The sequence below is a fragment of the Eptatretus burgeri genome, chromosome 23, assembly GCF_056783735.1.
Source record: "Eptatretus burgeri isolate ZD-2024b chromosome 23, Ebu_testis_v1, whole genome shotgun sequence".
Classification (NCBI taxonomy): Eukaryota; Metazoa; Chordata; class Myxini; order Myxiniformes; family Myxinidae; genus Eptatretus; species Eptatretus burgeri.
The window spans coordinates 436,663-452,151 of NC_140983.1; the positions used below are offsets into that span (position 1 = coordinate 436,663).

Below are 15,489 nucleotides of genomic sequence, written 5' to 3' on the forward strand. Positions count from 1 at the left end.
GTTCAACTCCTTGTGAACTGCAGAATTAACTATCAAATGCATAACTTGTCACAATTGAGGATCGTTTTATGTCAATTAACATTTTGAAATGTTTCACCATGGTATGGTAATTTATTGAAATGTATTGAAATCTGGTATTGGTGTGGCGCAGGCATGATGGGCCGAATGGCCTCCTCCTGTGCATAATTTCCTTGTAATCCTTAAAATTAATATGCCACAGGGAGGGTTCAACGCAGGGCAACTCGATTGATTCCGGGCCGAGCTTGACTTAGCTATGAGAACCGGCTGAAGGAGACGGGGCTTTATACACTCGGAAAGGAGGTGGTTACTAGAGGATATGATCGAGATGTTTCAGATAATGAAACGTGGAGATAAAATAAGTGCAGATGATTTTTTTAACAGAGTCAACAGTGATGGGACCAGTGGCCATAACTTGACAGGAAAGAAGAGGAGAGTTAGGACGGGAGTCAGGGAGGGGACTTTATATTGACTCAGAGAGTGGTTAATGCACGGAATGTTCGACGTGGAAAGGTAGTGGCAGCAGAAGCAGGAGATAAGTTTAAATTAGAATTAGATGGGTACCTGGAAGTGATGGAGAGAGAGGGGTATGGGGATGTTGGTCGGAGTTTAGTATTGATGAGTGATTGTGTGCATGTGCACGGAGTGCTGTTGGTCGGAGTCTCGTCAAGTGGTGTTGTGTGGTTGATGTTGTGTGTTTTTTTAACCAAGCCCATGCCCCCAGCCATGAGGAGAAACCAAAAAATACAAAACTTCAAATAAATAACTGAACAAACCCACAAAAACACCATTAACAAAAAATAAATAAATATTACATTTTCCTCTTTGGATCTCGTGTTGATAAATTAGTGTGGAGTTGATGACGCGCAGGCATGGTGGGCTGAACCGCTCCACCTGTGTTGGATTTCCTTGTAGATTATCCACATTCGAACAAATGATCCACAACAACTTCCCAATATCTACATATTACATACGCAAACAATGGTGGAGTTTTGATCTCTTTTCACATTCATCTCCCGCCACGCCGCCCAATCCCTTTCTGTCAGACTCCTCTATGTTTATGGATGAGTTTAAAAGATTAGTTCACAGTTCCTGTGGCAGGTAAGTGGTACAGGTGAGTGTTCTCATATTCAAAGTCCTGGGTTCAAATCCCATGTAATCCATTAATTAATATGTGAAATGAATGATTGATGGTGTTTGATGAAATGGTTGTTTGGATATATAAAACACCTTTGTGTGATGTGTTGGCTGAATGATTATCAGATTGTGGAATGTTCACCTTCTGAAAAACTGCGGCCATAAAGTGATCAAATGGGATGTGACGTCACCAACCCTCCTCTCACCTGTGTGCTTGTTGAAGCCCTGACTTGTAAAGAGTGATGTTGTTGTCTGATGTGATGGAGCAACACAAAGCATCCTCTCACCTGTGTGCTTGTTCAGGCCCTGACCTGAAAAGAGTGGTGCAGTTGTGATCCCATACACCCAATGTTTTGTGTTTTTTTTGTTTAAAACTAAGATGTAAATTTTGAATGTTTCACTGAACAAGTGAAATAATAATTTCCCTCATATTTACAAACTTTATAACCACTTCATTAATTTACATATTAATCTTCACTCTTCAGACTAAGCGACAACGGAACACGAAACTCATCGATATTGTACTTCGTGTCGATGTCTCTGGGATGTCGATTGTAATAATCATGATAATGATTTCACCGACAGGTATCTCACCTTTACTGTGTGAGTCAGGTGGTTTCGTGCATATTGCCTTCGTGGTTTGACGTGGACATACGGACAGAGCATGAGCTGTGACCAATGAACAACAACTACACAAGATGAACAAACTCACCTGGGTGGGCGGAGTCTCGTGGGAGGAGGAGGAGTTTGAGGCGGAGCTTGTTTGACTCAGGTGAGCGAGAAACGAGACATTTTGTTGAAGCTCCTGAGACAGGTAAACCTCGACGCGCTTTCCATCTTTCCTGGGTTATACCAACACACACAACACCTGAGTTTCTTGTTTTCACCCAGCACGGAATCCCAGCACGGAATCCCAGCATGGAATCTCAGCACGGAATTTCAGCACGGACTCACAGCACGGAATCCCAGTACGGAATTTGTTTGTGTCTGTAGTTACCGTTGTATTAAAGAGAGCACTCACGAACCTCCATTACCTTTGCTTGTTCGTGGCAATCTTTGTTCCACGTGTTGTAATTAACACCACGTGATCAGTGAACTCCACGTGCTGACTGATGCGAGTACAGAGGCTATTCGTCACAATCACACTATTTATAGTTATAGTGTTGTAATTAAACTTAAAAGTGCTTCAACAACACACATAATTAAACTATACAAGGTCCTGTACTTATAGTAATACATTGTGTGAAGAATAATCCGTTATAAATGTTTAATTAATCGAAATAAACAAGATCCATGTATCCACGAGGCCTCGAGCCTCTCCCTCGATATTAACGTGCGTTTCCCTAGCAACCACGTTCCTGTAACTCGTCTCCAAGGACGATCACGTGATCTCAGGACGCGAGCTCGATAGCCCCGCCCACTATCGCAAACTCCGCCCACCGCTTTTCGCCTCCAAATCGATCTCAGAACACAGTCGTCAGTGGAGGGGGTTGCCCCTCAAAATCAGCACGGAACCGGATCTGAATCTGTACCTTCACCAAAATGGGATTTTGTTTGACGGAGGATGCCCACTTGGTGACCAACTTTGAAATGTAGCTTTCCCAGGAAAGATCATGGCAGATAATGAGGCCTAAAAACTTGAATGAAAGGATTTCTTCAAGAGGATTGTTGAGAAAGTAAATGGGGGGGGGGGTTACCCGACGGTCCTTTGGGAGAGACATCGTGAGAGTGTGAGACTTGTCAGGATTGAAAGAATGTTCCACGTGTGGGACCATCTTGTGATTTTGTCAAAGTCTGAAGAGAGGGAAGAGGTTGCAGCCTACCTGTCTGAAGGATGATGGATGTCATGGCAGAAGGTGGAGTCATCATCAAATAGATGAATGGGATTTTCCAGAGAGTCGAAGAGCTCATTAATGAAGATCGGGAAGAGGCGTGGGCTCAGAACGCTGCCTTGTGACACTCCAGGCTTGACAGGGAGATGAGGTGAGACCCTCCTGCTTGCCAGCTCCACTTTGGGGCACTCCAGATTTGTTTGTAATGATGATGGAGCTGGTAAGTGTCAAAATGAAATGGATTCTGGGGAGGATATTGCATGCAGACGATCTGGAGAATAAGGAGGAGATGTTGGAGGTAATGGGGAGTGGAAGGAGGCATTTAGGAAACCGGCTCAAGATGAGTATGGAGAAGGCTGAGGTTATGTGGGTCGGGCAGCAGAGAAAGGGAATGACCATCAGGTTCGAGGGGAAGGTGATCAGACAGTGAAATTGGTTTGAGTAATGCCGTCCCGATGAGGGTAGATAAATCCGAAATCCAGATAGGCGGCTCCGTTTGATGTTTAACCAATGGTGATCATAAAATCTGTCTGATTGACACGAGTCACCAGGTTGAAGCCTCCGGTCGGAGTTGACGCTTTGGTGTGCGCTTGCTTCGTACTTTACGTCCATTGGAGATCGGGAGAGGGCTCATCACGCTCCACAAATTTCGATATTTTTAAATATATGTATATATCAAAAACGACCAATCACCATTGAACACATCTTGGGGGGAACAGTGACTGGGAATGGGAGGTTGGTGGTGGAGGTGCGGAGGATGATTCAGGTGGTGTAAATGTACGGAGGAGTATGGAGGGATTGATGGCAGACAGAAAAAAAAATATGAAGGGAATTGAAAGGTTAATTTCTGTCGTGCTGTGTAATTCTGGCCTACCTTTATGGTCAGGAGATGGTGACACTGACAGAGAGACAACAACAGAGGTTGCAGGTCCATGAGAACAACTGAGTCAGGAGAATTGTGGTGGTGAAGATGGTGGATAGAAGGAGGACGTTATGCACTGAGAGAAGAGATTAGTGTGCCAATGAACTTGACACGGAGATTGGTAAGAATCTGGCTGAAGTGAGCTGGTCACGTGGTGCTGATGGGGGAAGGGAGAATGACAAAGAGAGCAGGTAGATTGAGGGAGGAAGAGAAGTAGACCGTGGTTGAGATGGGATGACTGTGCGAGGAGGGACATCAACAAGGTAAGCCCGGTGTTGGCTTAACGGTTTAAGGTTCAGGTTGAGCCCCTGTTGTGTTGATGAATGAACACCAGGTGGGTTGATTCAGCTTGTCATCCTTCCGAGATCAGCAAGAAGAGTTGCGGCTTCCTGGTAGCAGGGGCACTGCAATCCAGCAGCCAGCAGGCTCAGCACTGGCTCGGTTTGCACGTCATGGCTTATTGACCCAGTTTCTTGATAGCAGTCTGAAAAGAACAATTTTTTTTTAACTGCGACCATGAGCAATCAGGTGATCAAACTTTCTTTCACCACTCTCGGACGAGTAATGAAATCCTTGCAATGTGTGAGAGGTTTGAAACGCAACACCATTGTTCGAATAACAAAGTGCATTGTTTTGTGGTGTAGTCTCTGTTCCTCCACCAACATGACAATAATCATACTTGTCATAATCCTGGCACAATGATGCACACAACGGCTGATTCACCGCTCTGTCCGCCTGTCTGCAGATTCACCGATGCAAGAACAGGTGGAAATTTCACCTGAAACACGGAATCATGAACCTGAATGGCCGGGATTATGTTTTCTCCACAATGTACGGGCAAGCTGAGTGGTAGCGTGCACACCTGAGTGGATGATCACAGCACCTGGAAAATGAAAATTCACTAAAATCGTGATCAACAAGATACTGATAAACACACTCTTGGTTGGGTGAAATGTATCAATTCATTAATTGTTGTTCTTCAACATCATTTTGTTTTCTTTATTAAAAGAAAGAGAACTTCGTACCTGTCCAGCCCAATGTTTTGAAAACGTGAAGGTTGGCACCTGCCTCCGGCAGCTTTGTTAACCTGCTGCCCTTTGCCAATTAGCCATATCCCTTGTACAATTTTTCCAAAATTCTGGTTTTCATGCTCTCACTCCTTTTTAAAATCGACAACCAAAATCTCAAAAGAATCGTTCGGATTTTTACCAGAAGCAAAACAGCGCGTCCATCCTCTTCCCTTTCATTTTTGCCGCAAGGCTTGCTGGGAAGACCGTTCACATCCCTCAAAACCTCGAGTTTCATGGAAAGGGGAGCTCTTCAATCAATTTGGGGTCACGAGAAGTGGGTTGTCGGAGAACCCGGACCAGCTGGAACTTGAGTTTTCAAACGGTGTTGAGTGATCTATCGCAACAAGGTATAATGGGGGAAAACGACTCGAGCGATGACATGTCGGCCCCAAAAAGATAGATACTTGGTTTAACATTTTTATTCGGCATAATTGGACAGGGTTAAGCAAATCCAAGTGGAATCAACATCTCAGGGGTGGAACAGGAAGAGGATGAATAAGGTGAAGATTACAAGATCAAATGCACACATCGGTATTCCCTCATCCCCGAGTTCATTCGAGAAAGAGATGGGAAGACAGAGAGAGATAGAAAGAGAGAGACAGAGAGAAAGAGATGGATAGACAGAGATAGAGAGAGGGAGAGAGACAGAGAGAAAGACATTGACAGAGAGAGGGAGAGAGAGAGAGAGAGAGAGAGAGAGAGAGAGAGAGAGAGAGAGAGAGAGAGAGAGAGAGAGAGAGAGAGAGAGAGAGAGAGAGAGAGAGAGAGAGAGAGAGAGAGAGAGAGAGAGAGAGAGAGAGAGAGAGAGAGAGAGAGAGAGAGAGAGAGAGAGAGAGAGAGAGAGAGAGCACCCACATGTCAGCTGAGGCAGAAAGGAAAACAGGAAATAAAAATCGCAAAAACCACAGCCATGGCAACTTGCGGTGTCACCAAGCAGTGAAGCACAAGAATAGGAAGAGAGGAAAAAATAAAATTGCTGAAATCACAGGAACAGGTAAGAATGCAGATGGGGAAACATATCAGGAGCTTCTCTCACAGATCCGAGTTTTGATCGCAAAATGGTTTGCAAAGGAGACGGTGTCTCGGCATTTCTCGGCCTCTCGGTTCACGAACGCGCCTGCACGGACAGACGGGTTCGTAAAAAGTGAGAAAATGATTGAAATCAAAATTACCTTTCAGCACAAAATGAAAAACATTTCGAATGCAAAGTGTAAAACAAGAAAAAAGAAGAGAAACAAACACTTGTTCTTAATTATCATTCGAGGCTACAACATCCAAAAACAAATGAGCAGCTCCATCGGGGTGAGAGAATGTCCAGGTAATCGGTGTGAAGACAGGTTTGTGCAGGTTTGTCCATTCACATACCCGGCTCTATTTCGCGGTGTTTCAGGCGGAAGGTCGGATGTCCGAAACACATGCGGAAGATGAAGACCCCGAGACCACCAACATCCAGCATTTGCTCCGTCACGACCAAATCCTCATGCACAAGGTAGCTCTGCGGCAAGTATGTTCCCAACTGTGTTTGCACACGCCATCGCACAAATATTCTAGCGGAACTTGGTCGAGCGCATACCTACACCAGGCTGAACAGGTTCACATTTTGTATCCCACTGACAGGCCGGATCTGAATCTGGACCTTAACCAAAATCGAATCAGCTTGTTCTTGTCACCTACCTGTCACCTGTCACTTTCCGGATCGCCATGGTACAGGCTAACCCTTATTACTTCAGAACATTCTGGGTGGAGAAAAGGCATCAAAGGCCATTAATCTCCATCTGTTTGACGAAACGAGACATCATCGTTTGGAGAGGAGCACCGCTCCACGCCGACGACCACAAACAAGCCGGAACGCATGCTTGTGATGATGCCTCCCCCTGGCAGGCTGGTGTTAATGGAGGACAAAATTCTCCAACGTTTATTCCTGCAGATCACCCTGTATATAGGGTGACGGAGCAAGATCTGCTTTGGCAGTGTGCGTGCGAGGCCGGAGAATACTTCACGATCCCGGCTACCGCTCAGAAGCTCCGGAGCTTCTTCTGGGTACACCCACACAAAGAGTGGTTGTGTGGCACGCACTATCCACAGGTCAGAATCCACGTGGAAACAGGCAACGTGGCATGTGGGTTCATGACCTGCTGAACAGTGAAGGAGTGCATGTTGGATATAATCACTCAAACCTCACCGACCTCAGAGGCGTTGTGTATAACTATACAAACCTTGTTGTTGTGAAGTAGATCGAAAAGTCTTCGAGGTGGCATGATGATCGAAGTGTTCATTGGAATCACGTAGCATTTCTTCAGGGAGATGTCGTAATACGCCGTGAGGAGCTGCAAACATGGTCGGATGGGGGGGGGGGGTGAAAGTAAACACTGCATGACATGGTGTGTACATAGTTACCTGCTCGGTTTGTTTAACGTGAGAAACTCAAACACAGAAACGAAGATTTCTCGAATCAAAAACCTCATTCAGTTCCTCAACTCACCTGTCATGGTTTGAAAAGGAAGAATGCTCAATGAAAAATGTGCCCTCCGCTGGACGATTTCAGGAACTACACCGTTTCCGTGTGATGATATTGATACGTATATTTATATTTACGAGCCGAAACCGCGTCACAGACGGATTCCGTTCATTCAACCACCCTCACCAGCTCAACCACACTCGAGGGACATGGACTGGACAGGGCGTGCTTGCCCCCGCCTACTCATCCCCCGCCCCTGCCCCATTCCCCCCTGCCTTCAATTTGCTTACCCGCGCCCAAAAATTTAATTACCCCAGCCCCGCCTCTTCACTCCCCAACCCCCATCTCTTGATTCCCCGCCACGGCTGCCCCCGTCCCCCGCCCCCCTGTCCACCCCCTTACACTCAACCCCGCCTAATTCACCCCAGCCCCCGCCCACTCATCCCCCGCCCCATTTCTCCCCCGTCTCCCGCTTTCAATTTGCTTACCCCCGCCCAAAAATTTGCTTACCTTTCCCCCCGCCTCTTCATCCTCCGCCCCCGCTTCTTCACTCCTCACCCCCGTCTCAACGAAAAGCGTTTATTCTGCTTCAGAGTTGAAGGTTGACTCTTGCCACTATGTGCGTTGTACTCTTACAGGTACGAAGTTTCTTTCAGTCCAGGTCACAGTACCGAGAAAAACGTGACGCGGCCGCGAGGAGGAGCACAAAATTGGTCCTTCAGTCTTAATATGTAGATAATAATTATACCTTCTGTCTCTCTATCGATCCAACAGCTCCATTTTCCATCATATATTATTTTGCTTTCAGTCCCATATACTCTGTTTCATTGGCTTCCAAACAGTTGTGATGGTGATATATCAGTATCTCCATGCTTAGTTTGCTGGTTCTGTTGTTTGTAAGTCTTGTGTTTGAATCTTGTGTAATAATAATAATAATAATGATAAATAAATAAATAAATGCAAGTAAAAATAAGAAAAGCACAACATCTGAATAAACTAAGGAATAAGTAATCTCAGGATATGCAAGGAAGGAAGTTGAAAGTCATTGAAGTATCAATGTATTAATTAAATTGAGGTATTAATTGGTTTTTAGGTGGTAATTTAAATACTCCTTTATTTTCATCCTCGTCTTTGCGGATACATCTGACCACCTGCTCCTCTGCTGTTTCTCACCCTCTCTCGGTTCTCCTCACCCACTCATTTGCTTAAGGTCATCTGCCATCTGCTTGGAAATCAGCAAACATTCCCGCTCTGAATAAAAAAGGTGAAAAACAGATCTCTGAAACTCCAGACCAATCAGCCTTCTCCCAATCATCAGCAAGGTTATGGATTCCTTCATCGCTTCAGACATTAAATTCCTCAAATTTCTACCCTTCTCCAGCTGCCCCGGTCAACTGTAAGTGTTGTTGTTGTGAAGCTGACTCGTAGAGGAGCAACAACCGCTCAGCCGTGAAGTGGTCGGCCACACAAGCTCATAGAAAGGGAGCTCCGAGTGCTGAAGCACGGAGCGCAGAAAAATCGTCTGTTGTCAGAAAAAAAACACGACCCTAATTTAACAACACCAGATCAAAATAAGAAAATGCAAAATGTTTTTTTTCTGAAGTTTTTCTATTTTATTATATTTTTATTATTATATTTTTTCTTGGGGAGGGGGCATGGGCTTGGGTTAAAAACATACAAATCCATAACTTTTATTCTCGAGCGTTTTCTGTACTCCCAAGACTTAAAAAGACGCCAAAATACACCGATAAAGTACCACAATGAGAGATCACAAAATCGCCAATTTATACTTCTTCTTCTTCTTCTTCTTGTTCTTCTCTCAAAACAATGTAAAACTGTAGCCCGACCCACCTCAATAACGGCTGAAGCTACGATGTTCAATCCAATGGGACGAAGTTACTTTGTCTCTGGGCGAGTGCACGCAACCCAAAATTAAAAAATATATAAAACATAAATCACTTTATTAGGGGAAGAAATTGAACGTTCATGTGGATTCAACGAAACCAGGCCAGGATCATGAGGTGGGGGGAAATAGATAGTGGACAGAACCATTCCAAATCATCCCACAAATCAACTGAAACAAGTAATAAAACAATTTAATCTCACAGATAAACTGGGTGTTGGCTTGTTGGTTAAGTGGCTACTTTGGGGCAAGGGTTCTGTGTTCAACTCCTTGTGAACTGCAGAATTAACTATCAAATGCATAACTTGTCACAATTGAGGATCTTTTTTAATGTCAATTAACATTTTGAAATGTTTCACCATGGTATGGTAATTTATTGAAATTTATTGAAATCTGGTATTGGTGTGGCGCAGGCATGATGGGCCGAATGGCCTCCTCCTGTGCATAATTTCCTTGTAATCCTTTTCATTAATATGCCACAGGGAGGGTTCAACGCAGGGCAACTTGATTGATTCCGGGCCGAGCTTGACTTAGCTATGAGGACTGGCTGAAGGAGACGGGGCTTTATACACTCGGAAAGGAGGTGGTTACTAGAGGATATGATCGAGATGTTTCAGATAATGAAACGTGGAGATAAAATAAGTGCAGATGAATTTTTTAACAGAGTCAACAGTGATGGGACCAGTGGCCATAACTTGACAGGAAAGAAGAGGAGAGTTAAAATGGGAGTCAGGGAGGGGACTTTGACTCAGAGAGTGGTTAATGCATGGAATGTTCGACGTGGAAAGGTGGTGGCAGCAGAAGCAGGAGATAAGTTTAAATTAGAATTAGATGGGTACCTGGAAGTGATGGAGAGAGAGGGGTATGGGGATGTTGGTCGGAGTTTAGTATTGATGAGTGATTGTGTGCATGTGCACGGAGTGCTGTTGGTCGGAGTCTCGTCAAGTGGTGTTGTGTGGTTGATGTTGTGTGTTTTTTTACCAAGCCCATGCCCCCAGCCATGAGGAGAAACCAAAAAATGCAAAACTTCAAATAAATAACTGAACAAACCCACAAAAACACCATTAACAAAAAATTAATAAATTTTACATTTTCCTCTTTGGATCTCGTGTTGATAAATTCGTGTGGAGTTGATGACGCGCAGGCATGGTGGGCTGAACCGCTCCACCTGTGTTGGATTTCCTTGTAGATTATCCACATTCGAACAAATGATCCACAACAACTTCCCAATATCTACATATTACATACGCAAACAATGGTGGAGTTTTGATCTCTTTTCACATTCATCTCCCGCCAGGCCGCCCAATCCCTTTCTGTCAGACTCCTCTATGTTTATGGATGAGTTTAAAAGATTAGTTCACAGTTCCTGTGGCAGGTAAGTGGTTCAGGTGAGTGTTCTCATATTCAAAGTCCTGGGTTCAAATCCCATGTAATCCATTAATTAATATGTGAAATGAATGATTGATGGTGTTTGATGAAATGGTTGTTTGGATATATAAAACACCTTTGTGTGATGTGTTGGCTGAATGATTATCAGATTGTGGAATGTTCACCTTCTGAAAAACTGCGGCCATAAAGTGATCAAATGGGATGTGACGTCACCAACCCTCCTCTCACCTGTGTGATTGTTAAAGCCCTGACTTGTAAAGAGTGATGTTGTTGTCTGATGTGATGGAGCAACACAAAGCATCCTCTCACCTGTGTGCTTGTTCAGGCCCTCACCTGAAAAGAGTGGTGCAGTTGTGATCCCATACACCCAATGTTTTGTGTTTTTTTGTTTAAAACTAAGATGTAAATTTTGAATGTTTCACTGAACAAGTGAAATAATAATTTCCCTCATATTTACAAACTTTACAACCACTTCATTAATTTACATATTAATCTTCACTCTAATGGAGTTCAGTGTTTGTTTTCTCCTCCGAGACGAAGCGACCACGGAACACGAAACTCATCGATATTGTACTTCGTGTCGATTACTCTGGGATGTCGATTGTAATAATCATGATAATGATTTCACCGACAGGTATCTCACCTTTACTGTGTGAGTCAGGTAGTTTCGTGCATATTGCCTTCGTGGTTTGACGTGGACATACGGACAGAGCATGAGCTGTGACCAATGAACAACAACTACACAAGATGAACAAACCCACCTGGGTGGGCGGAGTCTCGTGGGAGGAGGAGGAGTTTGAGGCGGAGCTTGTTTGACTCAGGTGAGCGAGAAACGAGACATTTTGTTGAAGCTCCTGAGACAGGTAAACCTCGACGCGCTTTCCATCTTTCCTGGGTTATACCAACACACACAACACCTGAGTTTCTTGTTTTCACCCAGCACGGAATCCCAGCACGGAATCTCAGCACGGAATCTCAGCACGGAATCACAGCACGGAATCTCAGCACGGAATCTCAGCACGGAATCTCAGCACGGAATCACAGCACGGAATCTCAGCACGGAAACCCAACTCGGAATTTGTTTGTGTCTGTAGTTACCGTTGTATTAAAGAGAGCACTCACGAACCTCCATTGTTCGTGACAATCTATGTACCACGTGTTGTAATTAACACCACGTGATCAGTGAACTCCACGTGCTGACTGATGCGAGTACAGAGGCTATTCGTCACAATCAAACTATTTATAGTTATAGTGTTGTAATTAAACTTAAAAGTGCTTCAACAACACACATAATTAAACTATACAAGGTCCTGTACTTATAGTAATACATTGTGTGGAGAATAATACGTTATAAGTGTTTAATTAATCGAAATAAACAAGATCCATGTATCCACGAGGCCTCGAGCCTCTCCCTCGATATTAACGTGCATTTCCCTAGCAACCACATTCCTGTAACTCGTCTCCAAGGACGATCACGTGATCTCAAGACGCGAGCTCGATAGCCCCGCCCACTATCGCAAACTCCGCCCACCGCTTTTCGCCTCCAAATCGATCTCAGAACACAGTCGTCAGTGGAGGGGGTTGCCCCTCAAAATAGGTGTTACCTTTCTTCTCTGTGACATCGTGTGTGATCCATCCACACCGACCAGTCGTTCCCTGGTTATCCGATTCAACCTTGTGACTATACGTCTATTAATTACGTACTCTTTCAACTCAATGGAACACCAGCTATTAATTACGTACTATTGGAATGTACCTTTCGACCTTTGAAGACCCTTCAAGACCCCTGAAGACGTCGAAAACCCAAAATACCCCGAAGCCACTTGCAGTGTCTTTAGAAAGTCTCCCCCCCACTTTCAAATTTTTCATCTTTTCATTTAAATTTATTGTATATTATTTTTTCCACCTGTATTTGCACATCATAACCCAGAACTTTCAAGTGAAAAATAAATTCCCCCAATTTCAGAAAATTAATTAAAAATACAAAACTGGAATATCTTGGTTCTATAAGTGTAAACCCTCCCCGCCCCCCCCCCCACCTGATAAGAGCAATTGTAAATTAGCTCAATTGTAACCAATCACCTTCAAAATCACACACCAAGTTAATTGGTCTCCGCCTGTTTTACATTGTGGTGATTCAAATTATTAAAGAATAAAATCAGCTCTTCCTGTAGGTTTCTTCTCCTGGATGGTGCATTTCACAGCAAAGACTCAACCATGAGAACCAAGGAGCTTTCAAAAACCTTCGGGATAAAGTTGTGGAAAGGCACAGATCAGGGGATGGGTATAAAAATATTTCAAAGGCCTTGAATATCCCTTGGAGCACAGTCAAGTCAATCATTATGAAGTGGAAGGTGTATGGTACCACCAAGACCCTGCCTCGATCAGGTCAGGCCGTCCCTCTAAACTGGATGACCAAGCAAGGAGGAGACTGATCAGAGAGGCCACCAAGAGGCCAATGGTAACTTTGAAAATGCCACATGTCTTTATGGCAAAGATTATTCACTGTGGGCATGTGACAACAATATCCCAAGCACTCCACAAGTCGGGCCTGTGTGGTCGGATGGCAAGAAGGAAGCCATTTCTCAAAAAAGCCCACCTTGAGTCCCGTTTGAGGTGTGCAAAAACACTGGAGATTCTGAAGCCATGTGGCAAAAAGCTTTGTGGTCTCACGAAACAAAGATGGAACTTTTTGGCCTAAAAACAAAACGTTACGTTTGGCACAAACCCAACACATCACATCATCCAAAGAACACCATCCCTACTGTGAAGCATGGTGTTGGCAGCATCATGCTATCGGGATGTTTCCCATCTGTAGGGACTGGGACACTTGTCAGGACAGAAGGGAAAATGGATGGAGCAAAATACAGAAAAATCCTGGAGGAAAACCTGCTACCCTCTGTAAGAAAGCTGAAATTGGGACGGAAGTTCACCTTTCATCATGACAACGACCCGAAGCACACAGCTAAAGCTACACTGGAGTGGGTGAGGAACATAAAGACAAGCAGTCATAGACTGGTACTTACGAAATCGTCAACTTGACCTCTGACCTTGTCTAATAAAAGCTGTCTCGAGAGAAGGTGGCGACGCAAACCAGAAGTTTCTACGATGATTCTGTACCAAACCATCAAAAATCATAACATCGACCGAAGCAAAAATCTCCATTTCTCGACGCAATTATTGAATATTATTTTATCAAAGTCACAAAACCGTAATATTCTGCCATCCACCAACAATCTTTACATAATCTGACGGCTTAGCGAGTCAAGCATGCGACGATAACCTTTATTGGGATAAAAAAAATGACTTTTAAACACTATCTTTATCGAAAAAACCATCAGCGCGCACACGCAAAACCTTTACATGACTCAACGCCGCCTCTGCTCAAGCGCGCTGCACCACGTGACGAGCCGTGACGCGGCGAGTGAAATATTTTAAATATTTGTCTTAAAATGTCTCCAAAACATCCGATTTTTACCACAATTTTGACAACCGAGTTTTAAGCGTCCCAAGCAATCGCAAAAACCGAAGACAAAATTAAAATCGAAGTTAAAACGAACTCGTAACGTCGAGCGAAGCAAAAATACTCCATTTCTCCACATTAATTTATGGAATTATGTTTGACCTCACTGTGACCTTGACCTTTGACCGATTTTGACCAAAATCTAATCAGCGCTAGGCATCACCCTCCTGAATCACGTGGTGTAATTTGACATTGGTAGCTTATTCCGTTCTCGAGTTATCGTGCCTACAAACAAACACACACACACAAACAAACACACAAACAAACACACAACAAACAAACAAACAAACAGAGGATGGAAGTCATCAATATACTTATGAAATCTAAAGATTTCGTAAGTAACAAGGAAAAGACGTCTTGCAGAGCACGATACTTGCAAGAATTACCCCCCCACCCCCCCCCCCTCGACGAAGGTTGCCATGGATACATCATATTGTCCATTTCATGAAGATTGAAATTAACAATCTCAATCAAAGCTCAGGTCAATCGGATGAAAATTGATGATTTTTCAGATTGAAATCGATTTTAGAAGTTTGACCTTCAGTTGACCCTTTCGACCTCAAAAATAGTTGTTTCCCAATTCAGTGACGCAATATGTAAATCATGTTCGAATATCAAGTGAATCGGATGAAAAATGACGATTTCAGAAATCTGACCTCAAGATGACCTTTGACCTTAAAATCAATCGGTTTCTCAGTCGAGACTACCTTTACAACCTGGTCACGTTTCATGGTGATCGGTTTATAATTGTGGACCTGTGGGTGATTGACCTTTTGCAAACCTTTTGCAAATGATGTAACATCGGATTTGTATGAAATTTCATTAAACCGGATGATTGATTGATTGATATCTTCTTGTTTTTTTCTCACAGTCTAGTAATTTCCCGACCCAGAACTTGGGATTGTGCCTTTTGTTTGTTATCTTCATCAAAGTGATGATGACACCGTGACCTGAACCGATGACGTTTGAGTCGTCTGAGCCAATCGCAGCTCAGCAACGTCAAGGAGACAAAAACATAACCAGCTGTCTGACTTTCAGCCAACAAAAGAAAGCTTCGCCGTCGGGTCACGTGGGGAGAGGATTCCTGATGTTTGAAGCACATTTATGAGAAAAAATTTTTTTACCTGCGGCTTGTTGCAGTTGTTGGGTTCTTGGTGGTGGAATGGTGGTCGATTTTTGGAATGTGCACCCACTGATCAGAGAGCTGCCGGACCACAACCACATCTGTCCCTTGGCA

At 43.9% G+C, this 15,489-nt stretch overlaps 1 protein-coding gene and 1 long non-coding RNA gene across 7 annotated transcripts in view; one reads left to right on the top strand and one right to left on the bottom strand.

Annotated features, from left to right (window-relative positions):
* Window positions 1-394: 394 nt before the first annotated feature.
* LOC147007903 (uncharacterized) lies at window positions 395-4,930 on the top strand. Of its 2 annotated transcripts, XR_015053746.1 has the most exons (3): window positions 413-1,927; window positions 2,047-2,123; window positions 4,655-4,930. It is a non-coding gene; the product is annotated as an uncharacterized LOC147007903 (long non-coding RNA). The 2 variants fall into 2 exon arrangements; XR_015053747.1 differs by lacking the exon at window positions 2,047-2,123 and having other exon boundaries at window positions 395-1,969.
* LOC147007904 (integral membrane protein 2B-like) overlaps window positions 4,894-15,489 on the bottom strand; it is a 36,199-nt gene continuing 25,603 nt past the window's right edge. The window contains exons 4-7 of one of the 5 annotated variants that reach the window (XM_085866020.1): window positions 7,196-7,306; window positions 6,345-6,474; window positions 6,016-6,096; window positions 4,894-5,313 (exon numbers count right to left, since the gene is read on the bottom strand). In XM_085866020.1, coding sequence (XP_085722146.1) covers window positions 5,234-5,313; window positions 6,016-6,096; window positions 6,345-6,474; window positions 7,196-7,306 — 402 coding nt within the window. In that variant the 3' untranslated portion in view covers window positions 4,894-5,233. Of the gene's footprint in view, window positions 5,314-6,015; window positions 6,097-6,344; window positions 6,496-6,523; window positions 7,115-7,195; window positions 7,307-15,489 lie in introns of those variants that run through there. The other 4 variants (XM_085866019.1, XM_085866022.1, XM_085866018.1 and 1 more) reach the window with 4 other exon arrangements.